The sequence below is a fragment of the Aricia agestis genome, chromosome 1 (genome assembly GCF_905147365.1).
Source record: "Aricia agestis chromosome 1, ilAriAges1.1, whole genome shotgun sequence".
NCBI classification, from domain to species: Eukaryota; Metazoa; Arthropoda; class Insecta; order Lepidoptera; family Lycaenidae; genus Aricia; species Aricia agestis.
The window spans coordinates 9,305,076-9,330,584 of NC_056406.1; the positions used below are offsets into that span (position 1 = coordinate 9,305,076).

The 25,509-nt window shown below is 36.7% G+C and overlaps 3 protein-coding genes across 6 annotated transcripts; 2 read left to right on the forward strand and 1 right to left on the reverse strand.

Moving 5' to 3' along the window:
* Positions 1-21: 21 nt before the first annotated feature.
* LOC121726755 (trypsin 3A1-like) lies at positions 22-2,760 on the reverse strand. The gene is made up of 5 exons (XM_042114242.1): positions 2,506-2,760; positions 2,042-2,231; positions 1,572-1,833; positions 821-1,000; positions 22-306 (listed from the first exon to the last, which is right to left on the reverse strand). The coding sequence occupies exons 1-5, from the start codon at positions 2,669-2,671 to the stop codon at positions 121-123; spliced, it is 984 nt and encodes a 327-aa protein (XP_041970176.1). The 5' UTR covers positions 2,672-2,760; the 3' UTR covers positions 22-120.
* Positions 2,761-3,803: 1,043 nt separating this feature from the next.
* LOC121726302 (hypodermin-A-like) lies at positions 3,804-7,712 on the forward strand. Its single transcript, XM_042113601.1, has 8 exons — positions 3,804-3,935; positions 4,094-4,232; positions 5,315-5,392; positions 5,741-5,885; positions 6,613-6,726; positions 7,096-7,257; positions 7,366-7,491; positions 7,589-7,712. Exons 1-8 carry the CDS (start codon positions 3,866-3,868, stop codon positions 7,685-7,687), a joined length of 933 nt encoding a protein of 310 aa, XP_041969535.1. The 5' UTR covers positions 3,804-3,865; the 3' UTR covers positions 7,688-7,712.
* A 5,290-nt stretch (positions 7,713-13,002) lies between these two features.
* LOC121728693 (reticulon-4-interacting protein 1, mitochondrial-like) lies at positions 13,003-25,039 on the forward strand. Of its 4 annotated transcripts, none has more exons than XM_042116935.1 (13): positions 13,003-13,048; positions 13,167-13,362; positions 14,108-14,188; positions 14,697-14,862; positions 14,956-15,126; positions 15,283-15,423; positions 15,741-15,855; positions 16,548-16,676; positions 16,987-17,108; positions 20,158-20,320; positions 22,975-23,095; positions 23,452-23,571; positions 23,820-25,039. In XM_042116935.1, the coding sequence occupies exons 2-13, from the start codon at positions 13,315-13,317 to the stop codon at positions 23,904-23,906; spliced, it is 1,464 nt and encodes a 487-aa protein (XP_041972869.1). In that variant the 5' UTR covers positions 13,003-13,048; positions 13,167-13,314; the 3' UTR covers positions 23,907-25,039. The 4 variants fall into 4 exon arrangements, with proteins under 4 accessions (XP_041972869.1, XP_041972876.1, XP_041972882.1 ...); XM_042116942.1 differs by lacking the exon at positions 13,003-13,048 and adding an exon at positions 13,068-13,095; XM_042116948.1 differs by lacking the exon at positions 13,003-13,048 and adding an exon at positions 13,074-13,092.
* The last annotated feature ends 470 nt before the right edge of the window (positions 25,040-25,509 follow it).

The following is a 25,509-nucleotide window of genomic DNA, read 5'->3' on the forward strand; positions in this document are numbered from 1 at the left end:
TCGTTGCTAAATTCAATAAGATAAATTTTATACGGTTTATTCAATGAAAAATTAACAATGCGACTTAAAAAATAAAACAAACAGTAAACTTGATATAACTTTGTTTTTTTTCGCCACGCATCAATTCATATCCTCTTCTAAGCTCGTAGAGATATTCAGGACCAACTTCAACCAGGGAAGCACGAACTTTGACGACACTTTGGTGGCGATGGTGGGACTGTTGTTGTCGGGACAGTCTGGTGACGTCCAGCCCGATGTGATGGCCCACAGGTACTTGTGAGTCACTATGGGAGCGCCGGCGTCCGGCTGAAAGAAGTTAAATATAGAAAACAGCTTACCTATGGACCGTGGTAGGAAACCTATTTACTAATGCTGGATTTACACGGGTGACTAAAGCCGCACGATTTATGCCGCACGGCGAAAATCGACCGTATAAATGGCAATTCGACCACGCCGCATGCGGCTAATGCCGCAAGCCCCAAAGTCATGCGGCCAATGGCCGCATGCGGCTAGTGACTGAAATCAACCGTGCAAACGCTCAGTCGCAAGCGATCGCTTACTGCAGATACATAGCGGAGATCTTGGGCGGCACAGGCAATTTTTGTAGAATGTGTAAATGGGGTGGCGACTCGGCTTGGACAGGCGATTCGACTGGTGACTTGCCGCGCGACTAAAATCGACCCGTTAGTCACCCGTGTAAAGCGAGCATAAGGCCTACTTGCATAGATCTTAAGAAGACAAATAAAAAAAAATGCTCAGAAATAAAAATCTAGAAATTAATAAATCCCATCAAGTCATATTCTCCTAGTAAATAACTCACCATGCACCCACTATGATACGACGCAATAGGCGCCAAGCACATGCTGGAGTTATGTAAGGTTGTCGACGACTTTAGCAGCTCCCTGCAGTCACTCCTCGGTATCAGCTGTTGTGGAGAAACTCGCATGGTGCTGTGCTTGTGGCGCTCTGTTGCGCTCAGCGAAAGAATTTTTCCTCTGACCTGAAAGTTGGATTATAGACACTGACCTAATACACTGGATAGGCTATGCCGTACAAAATGACAGCTATTTTTTGTGCCGATTTGAAGCGCCGCGGTAAGCGTACTGTGAACTAATTACATAGAAAATTACAACCGCCGTTTGCAAAATAGTAGTTCCAAGTACACTCACTACTCCTTTCACATAGCAATCAGGGCCAATATGGCGACTTTCAAATAGGCAAATTTTATTGATAGCGATCGCCTGTCCAGTGTATTATTATAGAGGTCAGTGATTATAGACCAAGCCCATTTCGTAAGGCATTATGTTGATCATCCCCCGTAGACAAGTGGCAAAACGCTAACGCTAACCTAGCACTACAAAATGTATGGATTTGACATTAGTATTCGCTAGCGAAGCGATGACAATCGCATACATTCTGTAGCGCTAGCGTTAGCGTTAGCCTTTAGATTTTAGTTAGATGCCTGAATTAAATAAATAAATAAAATAAAAAATAAAAAAAACATGAACAAACACTTGATATTTCATGTTGTTCAGTTGGTATATTCGCAACAACCTTCATACTGAACTCACAATCAACCTCGGCCAGTAGGTGCTCCAAAACTTTTTCGACGGTATCTGGTTTTCATCAAAAGTAGCTAGCTGTATTGGGTGGACGTAGTTCGCAATATCGGTGTCTATCTTAGGAATCCTGAGTAAGGCGAGGTCGAAGTTGGGTAGCCCGTACTTGTACTTGGGATGGATCTCTATTCCTTTCAGGGGCACCACTACCCCACCTTTCTTGCAATTGAACGATCCCACACGCGCGTTATACAGATTGATTGACTCGCGAACGCTGCAAAATATAACAATTTATATATTGTAGGTTGTACTATTACATATTCGTGGCATATAAGAAAGAAAAGCAAAGCCTTCTTATCTTAGGACTACTAATTTAAGCGCCATTGATCTACTATCTCAGCGAAGTAATAAGACAAATTTTCTTCTGAAATTCCGGTAAAATTATCGAACAAGATTAAAATAATATATTTTTTCTTACTTACTTATAGAAAAGTTCTGCGACGCTTAATATCCAATTAGTATCAACTATTGCTCCAGTGGCATAATGGGCACCACGCTTTTGGATAGAGACTGAAAAGTAATACTTCAACTTTTGCTTAGTACGTGAACTCTGTAGTTCTACCTCCCTCTTCTTCTTTACTCCATCTTGATTACTGTCCTTTTCTTTGATATCTGTTTAAACATATTTGAAAAATAATAGACCAAAATTACATATTACACAATATTGTTCTTTGGTATGTTTTAATAAAAAGTTTAGGTAAATTATGCTAGGTTCTTACACTGGCTCTTCTCGCCAGGAGAAAACATTTTCAAGTATAAAATAAATTATTTGTTTGTGAGTTACGCAAAGCAGTCTTATTAGTAAGCACATCCCGATTAATATGTTATGTAGACCAGATTTAACGATCTACAGGATATTTTGACAAAGTTACACATTTTGTCTTACCTGAAATTTCCTCGGCACTGCGTGAATCCTGTGCTGTAACCTCCGTTACTCTAACGTCTATAATATTATTGGATATTATGCTTTCATCACTCTCACTTGCTTTAACATAAAATACATGAATCAGATAAGACATAACAAAAATATGCGCTGTTAACTTAATTATCATTATTTTTGTTTGAGTTGACAATGGACTGAAGAAAAAAATTAAAAACGCCTGTAGTCACCAAAACTCTGGTAAATGATTAATCAATATTCAATACGAAGTAAAATACAATTCTCATTTATCTGAAACTTTTAGAAAAATAAAGTATTTCATATCAGCTAACAATGGCTTCAATTTTTTGTGATGCATATTGTGATTGTATTGTCTGATAGAATTGAACAAAAGAAGCACACGTGAAATGGTCATAATAATCATTCGTTCAGTCCTACGTGCTTGCAATTAACCGATGTGACATTTTTCATAACATTTTATTGTAAAATAATTGATCATTATGTCTGGCTGGAATAAACGAAAACGATCATTTCCAGGCAATGCATTCAAAATTAAAGCAAATAAAAGAAATAAAAAAAATTACTATACTACTGAAACACTGGTATTTTCCGCCGCCGGAGGCCCAATCCCCGATCCTTTTCCCTTCCCTACCCTCTCCTATTTCCTTCCCAACCCTCCCCTATTCCCTTCCCTACCTCCCCCTATTACCCTATTCCCTCTTAAAAGGCCGGCAACGTACCTGCATCTCTTCTGATGCTGCGAGTGTCCATGGGAGACGGAAGTTCAAAGTTTCTTTCCATCAGATGACCCTTGCTCGTTTGCTCCCTTATTTCATAAAAAAAAACAATAGTATTATCATTTTCAGTACTTACCTACAAGTTTAGTTTAGAGCGACCGCAGACATACAATTTCAAGTTGGCCAACCAAATCGCATAGTATATACCAACAGCTATAGCGACTTATGAGAGCTCTCACATTGCATCCAACTAAATTGTACAACTAAATAATAAACCTACAAATTAAAAAGTTGTCCAATTTAATTGTGAAACTACGCAATTTAGATGTACGATAGACGATAGTAGGCCAACTTGTATTGTAATATATATCTGCGGTGACCCTTAGGCCACAATGTGTAGACTATAATAATTATTATAGACCTATACAGATTAATTATTATCTAAGCTAAGCCATTAAAGTCACACATTTTCCGTTACGTGACTACCTTTTCATATGAATCATGTTGGAAAACATTGAGTTTTCTTCTTTTATGGTTTACCTAGTTGAACATTCAACAAACAAAATTTGTTTTCATTTCCTAGCAGTATTCTTAGTTTAGGCGCAAATGTTAAACCAATTTTAATCACAATGAACAACTTTAGATTGCTTGTTATATTCATAGTGTATTTTTATATAAAGTCAAGTTTAAAAGTTTTTGGTGAGACTATTTTTTACTTAAACTGACTATTGCATAAAATCTGACTAGACGCGTGCTTTTCGAATTGTATCAAAATAAAAATGGACTTGGTTTATTTTAAAGAACATAAATAGTTCAAAATTGCTTTTTGGGTACAAACTAATTATTTTTGTTTATAGCAACTAGGCAGCGTGACGATTTAGAATGTGAATTTCCACCCAAAGGGACTGAGGACTTGAGGCATCTCAGACGAAAGCGATTGACCACCGAAACTGGGGTGGTGTGTCTTGAAGACTATCCTTACACAGTCTCAGTAAGGTAAAGTATTAAAGTCGCGATCAGGGAGATCGCAGACGATGGCCGATGGCCGCGCCATGCCGACTGTATGGGCGCCGCAGACTCGATCGCACAAAAAGTCTGACGTCTGCGATCTCCCTATCTCTACATACGGCTATATTTAACACAAGGTGTAACAAAACTAAGTGATAATACTTTACGGTGTGTGTCCCTTATAAGTTATACAGGGTGTAACAAAACTAAGTGATAATAATTTAGGGTGTGTACGTGATCCTTGTAGACAGTTCAGTGTGAAAGTAGCTGCAGCGCTGAAAAACAAAATTTTTTTTTCACTTTTATATGGGCAAGCGCCCCACCGTCACGAGTTTCTCCATACAAAAGTGAAAAAAAATTTGATCTTTCAGCGCTGCTACGTTCACAGTGAACTCTCTACAAGAAACACACACACACCCTAAAGTATTATCACTTGTTTGTTACACCCTGTGTATAAAGAGTTCACCGTGAAAGTAGCAGCGTTGGAATAGCAATTTTTTTTGTGATTTGTATCAGCAAGCGTCGCGTGTTGAATTTTTCCATACAAAAAAAGTTACTCTTTCAGCGCTTGTTACGAGTATACTGCAACTTTCACAGCAAAATTATTATACTATAGACGCTACGAGGCAGAAAGACCTAAACCGTAGAGGGCCTACGGCGTAGAGGGCCTACGGCGTAGAGGGCCTACGGCGTAGAGGCCACCTACATTCCCGACACTATCGCCACTCATCTATTTTTATTTATTTATTTTATTTTCATTTCATTACAATACTAAGAGCCAATAACAAGTTTCCACTAATAAATATATTATGTAGATAGTAACTAAAGCGAAGTGAAAATTAACTTAAAAGTTGACTTAATTAGAACAAGAAAATTTGTATTGTTATAGAATAACTTGCGCTAAATAATAATAAAGTTGGTTGGTATTTTAATATATTTATAAAAAAGGCAATTAAATTTACAGAATTTATCATAGTCATTAATTACCTACAAAAGAAAGATATATAAGAAATTTTGATGATGTAAGCATGATTTTAAGATGACTCTAGCTGTACTATATTTTTTTTAAGATTACACGACAAACATTGGTGTGGTGGAGCGCTGGTTGCGACAGAATGGGTGATAACAGCTGCGCAGTGTTTCGATTAGTAAGTTTGTAATAAAATATACAATAGTTAGTAACAAAAGATTTGACCATAGCTCATTAAGAAGCCAAATTCGTCTTCAGTAAGTTGCAACCTTTTGCATAATGCATATAATAAGCTTATGTGCAAGGCAAATCAATGACACAAAAAAAACTATAATATTCCACGAGCATAAGAAAATATGGAAACTATTTTATTTAATTAACAAAGGTGCACATAATATTATGGTCTCTATGTAGAGATCAATATTTGTTACATAATATTATAATGTATGTGTGTTACCTACACATTTGTGTAACAAATTAATTATTATGAAATTAGGGATTAAAATTTGAAACCCTTTTTGCAAAGTACAACGGTCGACGAAGTGACGATAAGGCTGGGCTCAGTGTTCAGAGACTTCGGCGGGAAGCTTCTGTCAGCTGTGGACATCGTGCGTCATCCCTCTTACAAACAGAGGGTGTACTACCCCGAACATAACATTGCTCTCGTCAAGGTATAAACTGCTTCGCGAGAAATAGTATCTTACTTTGATTGGCTCTATTTATTCCATAGTACTTTAGAAACCTTTAGTACCTTCAGACTCCAGAGTCAACAGGAGCAACCAACAACCGACTATAAGGATTTTTGTGGTTACCTTCAAACAAAAACATTTTGATAAAATATCTTATAAAATAAAAATGAGTCGCTGAATGTGTTGCTAAGCGCAAAACTCGAGAACGGTTGGACCGATTTCGCTTATTCTTTTTTTTAAATATTCCTTGAAGTACGAGGATGGTTCTTACGGAGAGAAAAATTCTAAAAAAATAATTAAATTTCCTGAAAAAGCCTAAAAACAACACTTTTATATATAAAATGGATTTTCAATTGTGTTAGTAACGCTTAAACTCGAAAACGGCTAAACGGATTGGGCTAATTTTAGTCTTAAAATATTCGTAGATGTCCAGGGAAGGTTTTAAAGTGACACGAAGTTCCCCGGGACAGCTAGTAATATTATAATTTATGATATCAGAGCCCAGGTAGCACAAAATGGTTATACAAACGCTGTGAGCACGCCTTTTACATAGCCATTGGCTATGAAAGTGGTATATATATATTATGTAAGGGTATGTAGTCCGACACACCTTTAATAAGTTCGTTCATCATAGTATATCAAAACAGATTTAGCACAATGAACGAACTTATTCGCTTCATTTTAACAATTTATGATTTTGTTATTTCAGATGAACACAAAGGCAGAGCTAAATAATCGCATCCGGCCCGTAGCGCTGGCCGCGCGCGACACCGAGCTGCCGGCTTATTACGGAGAAACTGTCGTCACTGGATATGGATCTGTGGTAATTACACTATAATTTTATTATTAAGAACAAAGGAAAAAGTACTAGGATGCCTGATGCCTGTCCCTGTAGGGTGTAGCAGGTAGAGTCAATCAGTCTTACTCAGTCTCAGTCGAAGTCTTGCTATACCCGAAACCTCCAGGATGATTACGTAACTATCTTGCGACAGCAATGGAACGGGCACCTATTATTATGTCGCCAACGCCAGTTTCGCGAGTCTCAAGTTTTGTACAAAGAGGGTAAGGCCGTGCGCCATCTTGTTTTGGCACACGGTCTACATACTTTTTTGCCTAGATTTTTGTCACGATCCGGGGTTACCATCCTGCCGATTATATTGCTACGAGTGTTGATGATAATCGACTATTCCAGACAACCGGTATAATACGTGAAGGCGTGAACCAGGAGCTTCGTCGTATGATTGTGAATGAGGTGGCGAAGAAAGTCTGCAGAGCAAAGTACGGCATCGACTACTACCTGCAACACGACCACATGTGCCTGCAGGGGAGAGATCGCAGGGTGGCTCTGTGTGCGGTATGTTTTTTTAACCCCCGAAAAATGGTCCCTCTGAAACTCGCCAGTTATTCGATTTTCAAATTGCCCTTATTATGAAGTTTAAAAATGTTTTTTTTCTTTTTTCAGGGTGACACTGGAGATCCCGCTGTCCACTTCACTAACGTGAATCCGGCGGGAACGCTTTATGGAATCGCTATATTTTCCGGGACCGAAGACTGTGCCAATAAATCGAAGCCTGGCATATACGCCAAGGTTGGCACAAATTGATATTTGGTTTTGTAACTTAATAATAATATTATGTTTAAGACTTCTTGCGACCTAAGTATTTGGGTAATATTTATATTTTCAGGTTTCCTATAGCATCCCGTGGATAGTTGAAGTCATAACAGAGAAGAAAGAAAGTCGCGAAAGTGAAGAGAACACTATCCAACTTGAAATTACAGAATAAACTTAAATAGAAAATATTATAATTACTTCGTAATATTTTATTATTTGCAATATTTTTTCCCTTGTCCTCTTAGTTCAGCATTTTTTGTTATGCCTACAAAATATACAATGATCAGCTGTCCCCGTCCCCCATCCACGAGTTTCTAGAAAGTTGATGAACTTTCTTATGTACTATTGTACTAACGTTGATGTATTATTGTTAGTGCATAATATTATTCCTTCCTTCCTTCCTAGTCGTATCCTCATGGCTGATGGACGTGACCACCAAAATTTGCTTTCCGGGATAGGGCTCTCCACTTGTCTCTGTTTTTGGCTTGATGCAGTGCCTCCTAGAATCTGCAGTCAGCAGCCTTGACAATCGCATCTGTCCATCTTGTAGCCACTCTGCCTCTGCCTATTTTCCCCCCTAATTGCCCAGCTAGTATGAGACTCTCCAGATTACTAGGCTCCCGGCGGGCTATGTGGCCAAAAAAGGCGAGTGATCTTTGTAGACAAAGAGTGGACAGGCGGGTTGTAATTTTGAGTTGCTGGAGTATAGACGTGTTTGTCCGATGTGCAGTCCAGGGGATGCCGAGCATTTTGCGCCAGCACCACATCTCAAAAGCATCGATCTTGGCTCGAGTACGTGCTTTTAGTGTCCATGTCTCGGAGGCATATAAAAATATTGAAAAGATTAAGGAACGCATTAGTGCTATTTTCGTGCTGCGATAGATGTTCTTGTTCTTCCATATCTTTTATAAGCGCCCAACTGCAGATTTAGCCATTTGGGCCCGTCTGACAACCTCGCTCTCGCAGTTACCAATTACCATTGCTGCTTATTAACGATCCTAGGTAGACAAACTTCTCTACGGGTTGGAGATCTTGGAGTAAGGATGTCTTTCGTATTTGGTTCAGCCTATCGACGTACATTAGTTTGTTTTTTTTTGCGATTGAGTTGGAGGCCAAAGTCTCGACTAACCTTTTTGAGCCGTGCCAGAAGTTCAGCAAGTTTCACTTCGCAAGTACTTATAAGGGTGGTGTCATCAGTGAACCTTAGGTTGTTGAGAAGGTATCCGTTAATTTTAATCCCATCCTCCCAATCTTGTTGTGTGTGTCTACTAGGAGACTTCGATATCTATGCTTAACCCATATAGACCCGCCGTGCCCAAACGAGGACACTTTTAAAATTACTTAAATTTTTTCAAGTTTATACTTATTTTTAATGTAAGTGTCAATTTGTTAAAAGTGTATTTTTTATTATTAGAAGGAACAAATAATATTAAAATAGTTCACAGTGTTTCATAACGATTTTTCTGAAGCTGTTTCTAACATTCGAAATAACGCCAAGTTTACTAACTTGGCGTCATTTCGAATTATTTTTTCTAAAGTTTTTCTTTTAGGCATTTATATTTTTTTACTTGAAAGAGCTCATTACACTATAACCTATAAAAAATACACAGATTAGTGTGAAAAGCTTTAGTCTTTATAAGATTAGGAGTAGTTTTATACAAGTGTCCCTATTTGGGGCCAATGGGCACATTGGACGTAAATTATTCCAATTTTTGTCCACCGATCAATATCGTATAATCAATGAACTGAAGGGTATTCAATAGCTATGATAAATACTACAGACATCAGGAAGTTGCTATGATAGAAGATGACAGTGGAAAGATTTATTTATTCGTATTTCCTTCGCAACCATGTGTCTCTTTAGCAGTTTTTCACTATTCCAAGGGGTAGCTGGCTATTGTGCAACTGATACTGTTAGCTAAGGCAATACAGAAAAGTGTCCTGTCGTATTCGTCAAGGATATGAAAAAAAAAGAAAACGACGAGTTTGACTACCGTTTCGATCAACTAAATCAGAATTTGTTGTACATCGGCTGGATTATAATGTCTATGCAATCGGGGGAAGCTATTACAGCGTTTTTATTCTGGGAAAAGTAAACGGATGTATTACTGTTAAAAGAATGTGGACGTTAACTTCCTACATTTTTATCAAAGCTATAACAAGGATATGCGTGGCGTCAAGTCAATTACTGGTCAATCGATTTTCTCGCACTGTTATACGAAACAAAAGTTAGTGGTACTGTTTACGCAAATGCTGGATGTGGCAGTGGCAAACGCATGGCGGCTGCATCATCAAAGTAATAATAACAAGAATTGCATCAGCTCCAATTTTGGCGGCATTTGGTCGTCATTACTTGAGACATACAAGCGGTAGAATCTTGCAACCAGCAATACTTACATATCTGTACTGCCAAACCTGCAACATGAATGGTCAATTTCCCGAAAAACTGTCGCAACAATCGCGTTGTTCTGATGGGCTAGCATTACGTCATGAAAAAGGTCAAAGGCAATTTGAGAAATGTGTAAAAACACGGTACATTCATAAAATATGTATCGACACCGTTTTCACACTGTATGATCCCATTGGCCCCATTTGAGGACGGCAATTTTTTTTAATATAAGAATTTAACAAAATTAAGTTTTTTAGTGTTTTCCTAATAATTTTATTGGTTTCTATAAATTACTAAAGAAAATTTGTATGTTCCATGGCTCAGTTTCATTTGGGTCTAAATGGGTTAAAGTAAATAAAGTTTTTATTATTATTATTTATTGTTGGTGGTTACGAGGTTGAACAGCTGTGGGGAGAGGATGCAGCCCTGTCTGACACCACGCTCTGTAGCAAACGGCTCTGACAGATCATTGTCTAATCGCACCCTTGATCGACCTTCTAGGTATAGGTTCTGTAAAAATAAAATGATGTAAAAATATAAGATGATCAGGCACGCCCATCTCTCTCATCACTTCCAGCATTTTGGACCAGACGATGGAGTCAAAGGCCTTAGCGTAATCCACAAAACATAGGACCAGTGGGACACTAAATTCTCTGCTGTTTTCCATTAGCTGACGGATATTTAGAATTTGTTCTCGGGTACCCCTGCCCCTTACGAATCCCGCTTGCTCTTTGGATATATTCTGTCTGGTTATATAGTGTGCCAATCTGTTGTTTAATACATGGAGAAGGATCTTACTGGCTTTATAATATTATTAAGACGTCCTTATTTTAATAAAAACTATTAACGTCAGCAGATCAATCTGTTCTGTTACTAACATAAAGTTAATATTATATTCCGCTAGGTATATTAACTTTATAGTTACTAATCACTTTTGAGGAGTTTTGCCGGGAATGTGAAAGCATTGTGTGTTTCGAGCTGTGCTGTTGTGTGTTTTTGTATTATTTTCCTAAAATTGTGTTAACTGGGTTTTTAATGTGTAATATTCATGGAATATTAACCATTAGCTATTCGTTATTAATTGTAGGAAAATGCTGCAACTTCCAGAAAGGTTTTTTTGTGTTCCCTCCAAAACTCCGTCGAAAGTTAATTCTTTGACTGCTTTGACATTCACTAGACTTTAGACATGACTGATGACGATAATAATAATTATAGTAAAACGTTGTTGGTCAATGATATCAGAGTAGACAGAATGATAGAGTATGCCGACTTAGAATTACTGATGTTGAAATTTTTTAATTTGACGTATTATGACGAAAATCGTCGCTAGGGTTGTTAACTTGTTACCTACGAATTTAAAAATATGACGATGGACGTGTTCCTCTTTGGTCGTATTGTTGTTTGTGTTTTGGCACATATGATTAAAATTGTCAGAATCCAATTTTGAAATCTTTATTTTAAATATTTAAAAATAAATTATATCAGCCAGCGCGAGGCACATTCCATTCATAATCCTAGTGAAACCCGACGAATTTGACAGATATTGAAACCTGTCCGTTTCTTTGCAGTCGAACTACTGGTCGTTATGTCTATTGTGATGATATTCTACTTCTACAGATACTAGCTGTGCCCCGCGGTGTTACCCGCGGTTTAAGTGATTATATCATAAAAGACTATGAAAAGAACGGTTTATGGTAGTGATGATGATTAAAATGATGGTAATTTGTATAGTAGTATGCTTTCCGCTCTTAAAACAACGTCGAAACTCCCAAATTTGTATCTTTAAAGAGTCAGGAGTTCTCTTAACACCTTCCGAACCATGGTATACCTTGGTGCAAAATCTTACTTGTTGGTAGCATATGCTTAGAATACTGCTCACGAAACCGAAGTCAACACATATTTTCATATAAATTTTGAGGAGTGCCCTCGATTACTTATGGATCTCTTCATCAGGTCACCATTTTTATGAGTATGGTACCAAATTAGAATGATAACCTATACACCTAAAGAAAATTTTTGAAAATCGGTTCACAAACGGCGGAGTAATCGTTGAAGATAAAAAAAAACTAACATAACACCTCCTCCATTTATAAGTCGGTTAAAATTGTAGCCTATGTGTTATTCTGATGTATAAGCTATATTATTGTAAAGTTTCATTAAAATCCGTTCAGTAGTTTTTGCGTGAAAGAGTAACAAACATTCATACATCCACACATCCATACATCCAAACAAACTTTCGCCTTTATAATATTAGTAGGAAGTAGGATAGTAGGATGTTACGTCCATACTATTTTCCGGCTTAAATCTCTTCCGAACAATTTTCAAATTCAAAATTGCAGACATTGACAAATTTGACAGATAAGTGAAACAAAAGATACGAAAAACCATTTACATAAAAGAGACAGTTCTATTTTTAATTAAAAGTCGAATCGTATCGCTATATCTTTCTTCGCCTGAGCTATGACGAAAATTCGATTTTTCGAGATTGTTCGAAAAAATAATTGAAAATGTAAATAATCGAGGTATTTATTGCAATCATAAATCAAGACATGTGGTAAGAGATTCCATGTGTTTTGTTTACTTTCGAGTCATAATTGGTACATTTTCGAAACACGCACGACGTCATTTTCAATTTATTTAGGTAAGACAAGACGCGGCACGTTCGTGACTGCGCTCGATGCAGACTAAACAACAGACGGCCCAATTGGGCCGTATTTGAAGCTTCACAACGCGCGCGGTGGTAACATATCTGGTTTGAGTATTTCATCAGTGTTGTTGGTCCATAAGTATAGGGTCTTTGGATGAATAATATTATTATAATATGAAGAAGACTGACTACCTTTACATGCGTGTTTACACACGGCGCCGCAGCGGCAGCGTTTTTCGCCGCCGCGGCGGCGCCGTGTGTAAGGGCAAATGAAACACAAGGATAAATATAAACTTACGTTGAATATAAATGAAGCGGGCACCGGTGGCGGTGTGTGTGTAAACAGCTTTTAGTGGCAAAGTACACCCCCGGTGTCAATCATCAATGCCAAGAGCCAAAAAAAATCACTTTTGACAGACGTCATAAGTGTCAAACTTCAAAGTCAAGAGCTCAGCTGTCTGTCAGTCGCAGTCAAAATATTTTGAGGTTATGTTTGGGTACGAACTTAATAATAGTGAATATTTACAAAATAAACAAAAATGTGGTATATTTAAAATAAATTTTATATATATTTTTGATTAAATATCATAACTGATCTGACAATAATAATTTCAGCGCGCATTATACTGGCAATGAGGATCTATTTTGAGAATCTTATTCGCAATGGATTACGGCCAAAGGTTAAATTTTAGACGAGTTTCGGTATGAAGTAACAGTTCGTTTGGTTTAATTCGACACCCACCTCCAACTCTTGGCTCCTGAAATGGATGAATTAAAGCATAGAGCAGAAGAAAAAATCGGAGCACTTCATGTATGTAACTCCTTTATTTCAGCGCCTTCTAAGAGGCTTTTATAATTTATTTGTAATATAGCAGTGTTTTAGTTAATAACAGACGTCCTCTGGCTTTTTGAGTATGGCTCTTCTATGCCTATATTTCTCTTGACCCTGAATCTTACATAATCACATGACGCTGAGCCAAAGTTAAAGCAAATATTGGCTCTCTAATGTAGGTCGTGTTTGATAAGAATTAAATCCTTGGAGTCATTATATAAGATATACATAGTTACAAGTGTTACAACTACATTTTTATTTATTTATCATAACACTTCTCATGGTAATAATTAAAATCATAATAAATGTAGAGATCCTGCATATTTTTACATTCACAATTATTATTATATATGTGTACAGTAAAATTGTGTAAGAAAAACAAAATGTATTACAGTACATAATATTGTTTTTAATTATTATGTTTATGAATGTAAGTAAGTCTTGTACAGAAGATTTTTTTTAAATATGTATAAGTACATACTTAATATGTGTAACTTATAATTTAAAGTTATGATACTAAAAGTTAAATAAATATTTGAAATGTTTCTTTTTTATATATACCTAAGTACAATTTATAAAATAAGGAAAATCTTTTTTCCGTATCTCGGTTTTCATTTATATGAAGTTTTTGATTCTATTTTGAATTAAAAACAATTTTCTCAAATATTCTGTTACTTATAATCAAGTAAAATTCAATTTATAATTGGATTTATTAAACATACAGGAGGCAGCGAAAGTTGCAGCAAATTCAAGCAGAACAAAAGTCCAAGATGTGTTCCACCAAACAGCAGAAGCCATTCAAAGGGTATACAATTTTGTACAGTTATAAGTTATAACCCTGTTATATTTTATTATGGACATCATAGAGGACAGACTTTTTGTGCGATCGAGTCTGCGGCGCCCATACAGTCGGTAAAGCCATGCCGACTGTATGGGCGCCGCTGACTCGATCACACAAAACGTCTGTCGTCTGCGATATCCCTTAGTCTTTTGCAATAACAAAAACCCAATGATTCAATGCCTCATGGCTAATACTTTATTTACTTTGCTCATGCTACAATATGACTAGCTATTTAGGCATTACATCTTGATCATGCTGCATGCTTACAAAATACATGAACAACACTGTTACTAAATATGTACATATAATATGCAAAACATAACTTTTTATAGATACTAGTAACTACCTACAGATCACAATAAATTGAATTGACATAACCAAATGACGTAGGTTTGTCAACAACCTATGAATCAATTTCTTTGATGGTACATGTGAACATGTCACATGCAACATTAAGTTTTTTTTTCTTTAGATACGAGAAGCTTTCCAAGAGCTATGGAACCATGAGTTGATAGCCCAGAGTAGGGATCGAGCAGCCGCATGGGGAAGAGAGGCCGCCCAGAGGGTCAGGGAGGGAGCACTGCCACTGTCACCTGTAGTGCTGTACCAAGAACTAGTTGCCCTGTTTAAAGATCACAGTTAGTATGACTTTTGTAATGGGCATTACAGTCGTCATAATTTAAGTTTAAATTATTCTAAAATACCAGCAATTCACACAACAATGTTTTTAGTGTGGCGTCGGAGTATGATAATATTTGTGTGCGGCGCGATGGTGGGCGGCAGTGCGGGCGTGATCATCGGGCTGCGGGCGGCGACGCGCGCACCCAACGGCCCGCACGCGCGCGCGCTACACACGCAGTCAGACCAGACTGTCATACTGGTCGAGGACGCGGTATCACCCGGTAAAAACAGCCTGCATTTTTTTAGGTTTTATCTATTTCATGAAAGGTTGTAATCAACTTCCAGTACAACACTCAATATTTTGTATTCAGATTACTGATATAGATTTGCATGAGGGTTGTTTTTTTTTAATTTATGTCTATCATTTCACATTACAGGGGCGGGTGCGGGCGAGGTGCTGGTGCGTGTGCAGGCGTTCAGCGTGTGCCCCGCGGACAGAGGCGTGCTCAGGGGCAGGGCGTCGGCGCTGCGGTCCCTACTCACACGATCACCTGTTACCGTCGGTAGAGGGTTTGCTGGTAAGCACACTTTACATCATAATAATTATTATGTGTAATTTAGTCTGAATTTGTAATAATTTTTTACCGTGTATTATTTAACTGAATAAAAAAAGAACGAAATTCTTTTCGAGACGGGCTTTGAAAAAGATGGTGAAATGAGCCATGATGGCCTATGTTCGCACTAGAACGAGAAAAATTGAAGACCTTGGGAGAGGCCTTTGCCCAGCAGGAGGACACTATAGATTTTAAAAAATGCTGTCAGCTCTCTGTATAAGTATATTTGTAAATTCCACGATAGCAAAATAACATAACAAACAACTATACTATTCGTGTAGGTGTGGTGTTGGACGTGGGCGTGGGGGTCAGCGAGCTGGAGATGGGGGACGAGGTGTGGGGCTGCGTCAGCGAGTGGGCCGGCGGCGCCGCCAGCGAGCTGCTCGTCATCAGGAGGTGAGTGACCACTGGTAGGTGTGGTGCTAGACGTGGGCGTGGGGGTCAGCGAGCTGAAGATGGGGGACGAGTTGTGGGGCTGCTTCAGCGGGTGAGCCGGCGGCGCCGCCAGCGAGCTACTCGTCATCAGGAGGTGAGTGACTACTGACCATACTTCACGATTTATCAATAGTCGGAAACCTTTTGGAGATATTGTGTTGATGGACAAAATTATCATAACAATGTTCGCAGTAAAGAAGAGACTGCACTGAGCAATACTACGCTGAAGTGGAGCGACGCGACACTTCATGGTTTACATGTACACATTTCATTCGTTAGCTCCGTCGCGTAGCTCAATATTTAACCTCATACGATTTGACACAAATAATGTTTGACCGTGTCGTATGGCGTCGCGCCGCCGCGTCGCAGTGTAGATCCGCCGCCTTAAGCCCGGCCGTATTCATACGTTTTCCGAATTCGTTTTCTGTATTCGGAATTCCGATAGCATGGTATCAGTAGAAAATAAATTAACACGTTCGTTTTTCTCCGTACGGAATGAATTCCGCACTTACGTTTTAAGCACAAGCTGGCGCGTTCGTGCGTGAAAGAAACTAACGTTTGCGCTAGTTTCACGAAATTCCGAATACAGAAAACGTGCGTTTACAATGTTTGTCATTGATCAATTTTACCATGTAATATCATGACTGTTTCAGTACGCGTGTGTCGAAGCGGCCACGCAGCCTCGCGGCGGACGCGGCGGCGTCGCTGCCGTACGCGGGCGCGCTCGCTCTGCGGGCACTAGACCGGTTGCGGTACTCGCCCAACAACTGTAGGGGGAAACGGTAAAATGCTTGCGTTGAAGTTGTGTGTATTAAATTAAGTTTAATTTAGAAAAGAAAAACATTTTCATTGTGGTATTGCTAGTATGATTAATTATGAATTATTATTGTTATATAATAAATAAAGAAACATTGTATTTTGCAAACGTCGTTCGCTCCTCAGAGCTGGAAGCGCGAGAGTGGAGTGACTCCGCCGAATACGAAAACAGATTTTTTTCTAACTATTTCTCTCTAATGGTACGAGACCCTTCGTGCGCGAGTCCGACTCGCACTTTTCTGATTTTTAATTATTATTACTGATTACATATCACAGGGTAGCGATAGTGGGAGCTAGTAGTGGTGAAGGCTGCGCCATCCTGCAGCTGCTGAGCAGCTGGGGCGCGCGCTGTACCGCCGCCACGCCGCGCGCGCTCGCACCAGCGCTCAAACAGATGGGTAAGAAATTCTCGTATAGTTTTATATTATAGTTTGTGCGTTTTATGATGATATGCGTGACACATTATAATTGACAATAGTAGGGAAGTTACCTAACAAAAATTAATCGATAGTTTAAACATATCGAATCACTTCGTAAAGGAATTGCAATCGAAATTATCGATTTCGTACTGACATTTCAGTGGTGCCGGCGATTTAAGATGGCCGCCCTTTTTTATCGATTTCATTTCGATTCAACAGAGTCAATCTCTATTGACATAAGTTCCGTTTCATGCATATGGCATTTTTCAAATGTTTTCGTAACAATAATTTTATACTCCTACTAGCGGCCCGCCCCGGCTTCGCACGGGTGGACATTGATTTTATTTCTTACTCAATTTTTATGTTAAGCAGAACATAAAAATGGTTTACACTAAACGAAATGAATTAATGAAGCACTATAATATTATCCCATCAATGAAGCGGCACCCGGCTTTCGCATAACTATTATATTATAAATCTATTGTGTCTGCGATTCCCATGATCGAGGTAATAATAATTAATATTTACGTGGACTCTCCGGGCGAGCACACCCGCGCGGCGCGCCTTGACGACGCCCAATTCGCAACGTGCAGCAGAAATCGTAGTATATTATTTTTGCCATAACATTAAAACCAAACGTCCAATTTTAATCATACAAAGACCAAATATTATCTACATTAACTGTACTTAGTAATGAAATAATTTATTTTGATAAGAATTAATGCCATGAGTAAAATAAAGGCATTTAAATGTAGTCCAAAAACATTTCAAGATTTTTTAATAAAAAAAATGGTTATTGTGCCTCACTCGACATAGATAGGTATAGTGTGTCGCGGACTTTCTTGTAGATATTTAAAAGATCTACAATTACTTAGAACATTTTATGGTTCTATCTTTTATAGTTTAGGCAGCGTACGCGAAAAAAGTAACATTTCTGGTTGATTTTTTACACCTTGCGTCCGAAAATCCCAAATATCTTACGGAACCCTATTTTTTTCCAAAATAAAATTTAGCCTATGTTCAGCAGAATTAATGTAGGATTCCAATGGTAGAAGAATCTTTTAAATCGGTCCAGTAGTTTCGGAGCCTATTCAAGACAAACAAACAATCAAATCTTTCCTCTTTATAATAGTAGTGTAGATTTCACAGTTATAGTAGTACTCCTATTTCACAGTTAATATTTATAATTTTTATTAATAAGTTAGCATTTAGCATCTTTTCATTTTTATTCATTTACAATTATAGGAAACCTTTGTTTTTGTAGATGGAATATAATTTATTACATTTCGTTTTTTTTTTTGTTTTCTTGTAAAAAAACCCGTAGCAAGGAACATGAAAACTGTTACCCATATCATCTTAGAACGCACAAACTATAGTTACTAGCTTTATACCTTTATTAGTATGGCCACAGAATATATATTAGTAGTACCAACAGAATTCCCACTCGTGAAACCCGTTTAAAAAAATAACAACTCATGCTACGATACTATAAAGTTCAAATTCCGACCGCGCAGTGCTAGGAATTATTTTTGCCTACATGTACGCTCTCTTTCTATCGCGTAAGAGGTACCCTTTCTGACGAAATCAAGATTGTCACCTTTTAGAAAATAAAATAATCTTCTTTTAATTACTATAGCTACTAATAGCAAACTTTTTTATAGTAATAATCAAATTTTAGTAACCCAACGTATATTTTATAATAGTTTTATATTCGATTATAGTGTAGGAGCTGGTCAGGATTTGTTTACAACTTAAACATAGTAACTTGTGTTTATTTATGTGTAGTATGCGGTTTGTTTGTAACAAATTGGTTTATTTGCTATGTTTTTGTATTTTTTTTTATCTTTTTTCGTATTTTAAAGTCTTAAATTACTTTATTGAAATATTTCTTTGACTTTTTTCAATTGTTCATATTTATAAGATTAATAACAATTTGTTTATTTTTATTTATTTATTCAGGTATAATTACAGACAACAGAGTAATACATTTGCATAAAATTAAAAAAAAATTACAACTTATCACAATAAAACTGAAGTCCTATTACAATTATACACATCATTACACTCATTCAAATTATTACTGCAATATAAATTTAAAATAATTGGTAATAAGTACATGCGCTACAATAACATACTTATAAATTATAATATAAATTAAATAAAGACAAGCTAAAATTTAATAATGACAATAATTAATTATATAACTCAATACAATAAAATATTATGTCACAAATTACAAATTATGTCACAAAACAATTATGTCACAGCGGTTAAATCAGTACGTAGATATATGCGACAAAAAATCTTGCGCGCGCGTCACCGCTCGTTTGTGAGTCCCTTTAAAGGGGTACTTACAGTTCGATACCTAAACGCGCGAGTGGGACAGGCCTTGTATGGCGCACATTTTAGATAATAAAATATTTATACTCACTATGGTTATCTTAGTCAATTTTTTAAATGTCTTGATATAGCTGAACAGTCACTGATCAGATGACTGGTTATCTTAGACAATTTTTTAAACTGTTTTGACATACTTGAACAGTCGAGACAAGGACGAAACATTCTACAAGCTAAGTAATGTAAATACATAATAATATGTGCACATAAAGACAACGAATTATGTAAACTTGAATACTCGCTGTCTAAAATTCCATATAAATTATATTATAAATGCCTGATACATTGGAAAGGATACTTGGCAAAGACAAATCCTTATACTCGTATAAGCTAGTAAGACGGTGCTACGCGTGTAAATGTATTTTGGACAATCATGATCCATCCGATTTTCTCTTTTTTCAAACCTGAGATTGTTGTGGTCGGTTTACTTAATGACACTTTGTACTAACAGAGAAGTTGTTAGTTGATTCATAGACAGATGGCGGCTCCACCTAATTTGGTAGCATTTGGTCAAGCTGAAACCCAGCCGATAGATCACGAATAACATTGAATTGACATAAACCGTCCTAATGACGTAGGTCTGTCAACTGCCTATGAATCAATTTTTTCGATGGTACCTTTATATGCCCAGGGGCACACGAGATAGTGGAGATGGAGGGCGGGGCGGCGGCGGCGGCTTCGTGGCTACAGTTGGAGGCGGCAGCGGCACGCGCGGGCCCCTGGGACGGCGTGCTGGCGTGTGCGGGCCCCGGCGCCCCGCCCCAGCCGCACCCGCACCCCACAGTGCTGCTCAAGTTAGTACGCCACTGTTTACGGCTTCTCCACGTTGGCGCAATAAAAATATGAACATGCAGTGGAGGATATTATTAAATCTAGTCTACGATCAATAGAGTGCTTGCTATAGATAACTTCAAAACCCATGACTGCAACGTGTAGAGTAGGCGACAGTATAACTTATACATCTCGCTCAAGCGATTCGTTTTAGTGGCGTACGAATTTAAATACGTACGCACTGAGACGGAAAAGTTTTTGTGGGACTATAGAAGTAGCAAGTAATTACAACTGTAGACATAACATGTATGTTTAAAGTAGTAGTCATTTCGTTTTTAACCGACTTAAAAAAAGGAGGTTAATAATCCGGGAGTTGACAGTATGTTTTAAAATTTTAAAATAATTATTAAATTTTATAGATTTACTTAGTGATAAAAACTCTAAAACAATACAAATAACGAAAAAATAATTATTGATTTATTTTATTTTACATTGAAAAAAAATTATTTATTAACTGTAAGTCACGTGATTGGAAACGCTAATCTGAAGCAGTGACGTCATCGTTAAGTGTCAAACAAAATTGACAGTCACGTTAAACACTTTAACTCACTTTTGCTCTGTCTACGCTTGTTTTGTTTCAAGAACGATGACGTCACACATCACGTGACCATAATGCCGCGTTTTTGTGACATATTTTGAATTCAGTATTTAAAATATATTGTTACTCATTCTAAAGCATAATAATGAATAAAATATTAATTTACAGGTATTATTGTAAACAACTGCCCAAGTAGCACACTTCAGACGCCTTAAATCTATTTATACTTTAGGAGTACTAATCATGGCTTTTTTATAGATAAAATAGACATTGGCATTCTATACATGGTTTTGAATAAGAACTAAGTTTCTAATAGAAAAAAATATCTAGTGTTCCTTGTGCCTTTATTAGTTCATTACACTGAGTTAAGAGCAAATTGATTTGTTATGGACTATATTTGCTCTGTTACAAGCGCTGCTGTAGTTAAATTACTCTATAGACTTATTATCACAAATAGTTTTTAAGAATTGAAATTATTTGTAGAACAATTACTCTAAAAGTAATCAAAAAGGTTTTTAGATGGATTTGTTAGGCTTTTTTTTAAGTCTATACTTAATAGAATTATTGACTAGATACTCAATAGTGTAGGTATACTCTAGTGAAAGTCCTGTTTTCTCCTTCATTAGGGAACTTAGGCTTTAAACATTTTATTTTAAGAGTATTAAGTATACAAAGGACAGCGTTCTGCAAGCATGAAGAAAGCAGGAGATATATTATAATATTAGAAAGACAGGAGCCTTTCGGAGAAAAGTGGAAAAGTATAAAAATCGTCCAAGTGCAAGTCAGATTCTCGCACGAAGGGTTCCGTACCATTATACATAGAGAAAAAAAATAGGCCAAAAATTGTGATTTTTTTGTATCGGAGCACCCCTTTATTTTTATTTTATTTTAATTTTAGTAGAACTTTAGTATCAATCATTAAAGTTGTTAAAGTAATATTTGAGGATTCTGTAAAAATTTTAAGTGCCTACGTGTTGCCATTATGGACTACGAGACAAAAAGGCCAAAAAATATGGGTATACTTAAATAAATATTAATTTTATTTTGTTTTCAGTACCTATTTGTTGTTATAGCGGCAACAGAAATACACAATCTGTGAAAATTTCAGAATTCTAGCTATAGCTCGGCTCTTGAAGACGGACGGACAACGAAGTCTTAGTAATAGGGTCCCGTTTTTACCCCTTGGGTACGGAACCCTAAAAAGGTTAGCGCTAGACTGTCACATCAACTTTCTTTGCCCTCAAAGTCATCAGTCATCGATTCAGCAACGAATCGACAATTATTTTCATCAAGCTGCGAAAAATAATCACCATTCACCGTCTTAAAAATCGTTTCTTGATGAAAACCATTATGAACTACAAACAGATAATGATAGTGAAGATTCTGGCGATGAAGAGGTTCCTATAATTTGCTTGCTTTAAAAATAATAAGCAACTACCTAATAATCTTATACAGACAATATTTTATATATTTCACAATAAGTAATATAAAACAGAAAGGCCACCAGAAATGTTGGTTCTCTATGGTATTGCACTGAAAAATCACCAAAACGCGAACAGAACACCTTCTTCTTACGCCAGTCCAACGCCAGTCTGATAATACTCTGGTAGATAATTACGAGAAAAAATAGTTTACAACCATTTCTTTCTATAGATTACGATAGGATGGTCTTAAGAACAATTATACTATTGAAAGATTAATTTTTCTGGTGAAAGTGCAAGTTGACTAGCCATGCTCTTAAAATTACCTTTAGCTCAATTTTAGGAGTAAATCTTCTAATCAATACTTATATATAATATATAATAGATAATATATATAATATATAATAGATAATTGGAATCTCGGAATCGGCTCCAACGATTTTCATGAAATTTAGTATATAGGGGGTTTAGGGGGCGATACATAGATCTGGCTAGGAATCATTTTTAGAAAATGTCATTTTATTCGTGTTTTATCAAATACCGAGCAAAGCTCGGTCATATAGCTAGTTAATTTATTGAAGTGACTAAATGAGTATGAATAAATAAGTGTGACACGGGAATTTTATATAAGTATAAGATTTTTTATAATTAATTTCAGGGCGACGGCGCCTCGTAGTGCGCTGGTGGAGCTGCGAGCGCGGCCGCTGATCACGGACCGCCTGCCGCTGCCGCTGTGGGCCGTCTTCATCGCATCCTTCTACACCTTCAGGGCGCTCAGGGTAAGTCAAATAATGCTTACTTGTGCCGAACTGGATTAAAGTAACCTAATTCCTAGGCATCAAAATCATAGTGTGTTCTATTACGTCTTTCATATTATATTTCATTTAATATATTTATATTTTAATTCAGAATTAACTTTTTAGTTTTAATTTTGGACTACATCTAAAAAAATCCATCAAGATTTACAAGATCTTATATTTTTATAACATTACGAGTATTATTCATCGAAACATCGATCGATTCGATTTTGTATTTTTATAATGACGATTCAATTTTTATTATCATTCAATTTTGACAAAACTTTATACTAATTACTACCATTTGATTTCCAAACTATATAAGTCTATATTCGTAGTGGATGGTGGGTCTGGGCAGTCACACGGACTGGCTGGAGGAGCGGCACCAACTCGCACCGGGCCTGGAGTCGCTGCGACTGCTCGTCGACGCCGGACAACTCGTGCCCGTGCTGGATAAGGTATTTGTCTACTGTAGCGTATTGTATAGGGCATGGATGGTGAGCCTTTTCATATTAACGTGACATTTTTGTAGAAATTTTTAGCTAGGTCGAACGTTTTTAAGGTCCCGTACCCAATGGGTAAAAACGGGACCCTATTACTGAGACTTCGCAATGGGCGGGATAGTCAATTCAATCAGAATTTAAATTTATTATTGAGAATTGAGATAAATTACAACAACAAATTCATCATGCTGCATATTTTTCAGGTGTATCTTCCACAAGACTTCGAGTCCGCTCTCGCGCACGCTTGCGGGGAGGAGGCAGTCGGCACCACCGTCATACGATTCCCATAGAGTATAGACTAATGTCTCGAAACCTCACACAAATCTCGTTAGCAAAATGCCACTTTTAGTGGACAATGAATTGCAAGGAATGGCAAAGTTTGGCCATGCGAAAGTATCCTATCTCCTATTTCTAGCTAAATAACAAATTTGACTCGAACTGTGTAACGAAAATATGATTGAATAGAATATAACATATCTACGATCATAAAAAGCAAAAACAAAAAGCGATATCATCTCAGCTAAAAACTGCCCAAAGGAGTGAAAAAAATTCACACTGTATCCTGATATTATGAAGTGTCATAATTTTATTATTCAGTCATACAGCATACAGTAAAATAATCATTATGCCAAAAAATGTCTTCAGTCTCAACCAAATGACAAAGAAAGAGAGAGTTCTCTTTTTTTCCTTCGTCATTTTAAAGTGTTTAAATAATATCAGATTTTATGTGTACATATAATAATTGTGTAAATTCTAAATGTTGTACTGAGTGAATTGAGGTAAGAAATGTGAACTCGTCTATGACAATATATTGCAGATAGTTAATTTGTGTAGGAGGCCCAAGACGTGTCCTTGAAAGGCAGCGCGCACAAATAAGTTTTCTTATCCGTATTAACTAGTTAGTTACCAAAATGATCTTCAAATTATTATATCCTGCTCAAATTTTTTGAAGTGGTTTAAACGTGGCCTACAAACATGTCAGAAACGATCATCATTTGTGAAGTTGCCATACATAAGCAATAACGAACTATAAAATATTTTATTTCATTATTTGTGTAAAGTTAATGAATGGTTTTCATGTTTTAGCACAATTATGTATGTCTGGAAAACGTTATTACTTTGTTTCCATATTTATTACAACTGCCAAAGTTATCTTTAGATATTTTTGCATTATTTTAGGGTTTTTTTTTTAGACAAATTATTTAGAATATTATGAAAACATCTTATTTTTAATTTATAAAATTTTGTGTTATTTCATTTGGGCTCCATTAAACCTAATATAATGTACGTCCAATAAAGTTCCTTCGAATAAGTTTTATGTAGATAGAAAAGTTACATCTAATAATAATACATTTTAAAGGCTTCCTTTATAAAATCCTGCGTATTTTAACCCCCTTACTAATAAACGCTGTATAAGCTTCGATTGAAGAAGACAAAACACTGTATAACTATACAGTATTTTGTCTTCTTCAATCCAATTAAAAATGTCACTTGTGTGTCAGGAACAAAACACTGTATAACTATACAGTGTTTTGTCTTCTTCAATCCAATTAAAAATGTCACTTGTGTGACAGGAACAAAACACTGTATTGTTCAAAGCTTATACAACGTTTATTAGTAAGGGGGTATGACAATAGTCATTGTATAACTCTACTTTCGTTTTCAATAACTTTCTTTATATTTAGGTATACAACATTAAGACTTGCCACAAATCTAATCACAATATTTTTGTTGTGGGTAACACTGGTGCTAATAAGATTTAGAAAAAAATTAGTTCTATACTTTTATTACCATTTTTACAATAAGTAATTTTTTCTGGAATTGAAATATGTCTAAACGAAACGACGTAAGTCATCAAATACCCTATAAATATTTTTTGTAATAACAAATAAA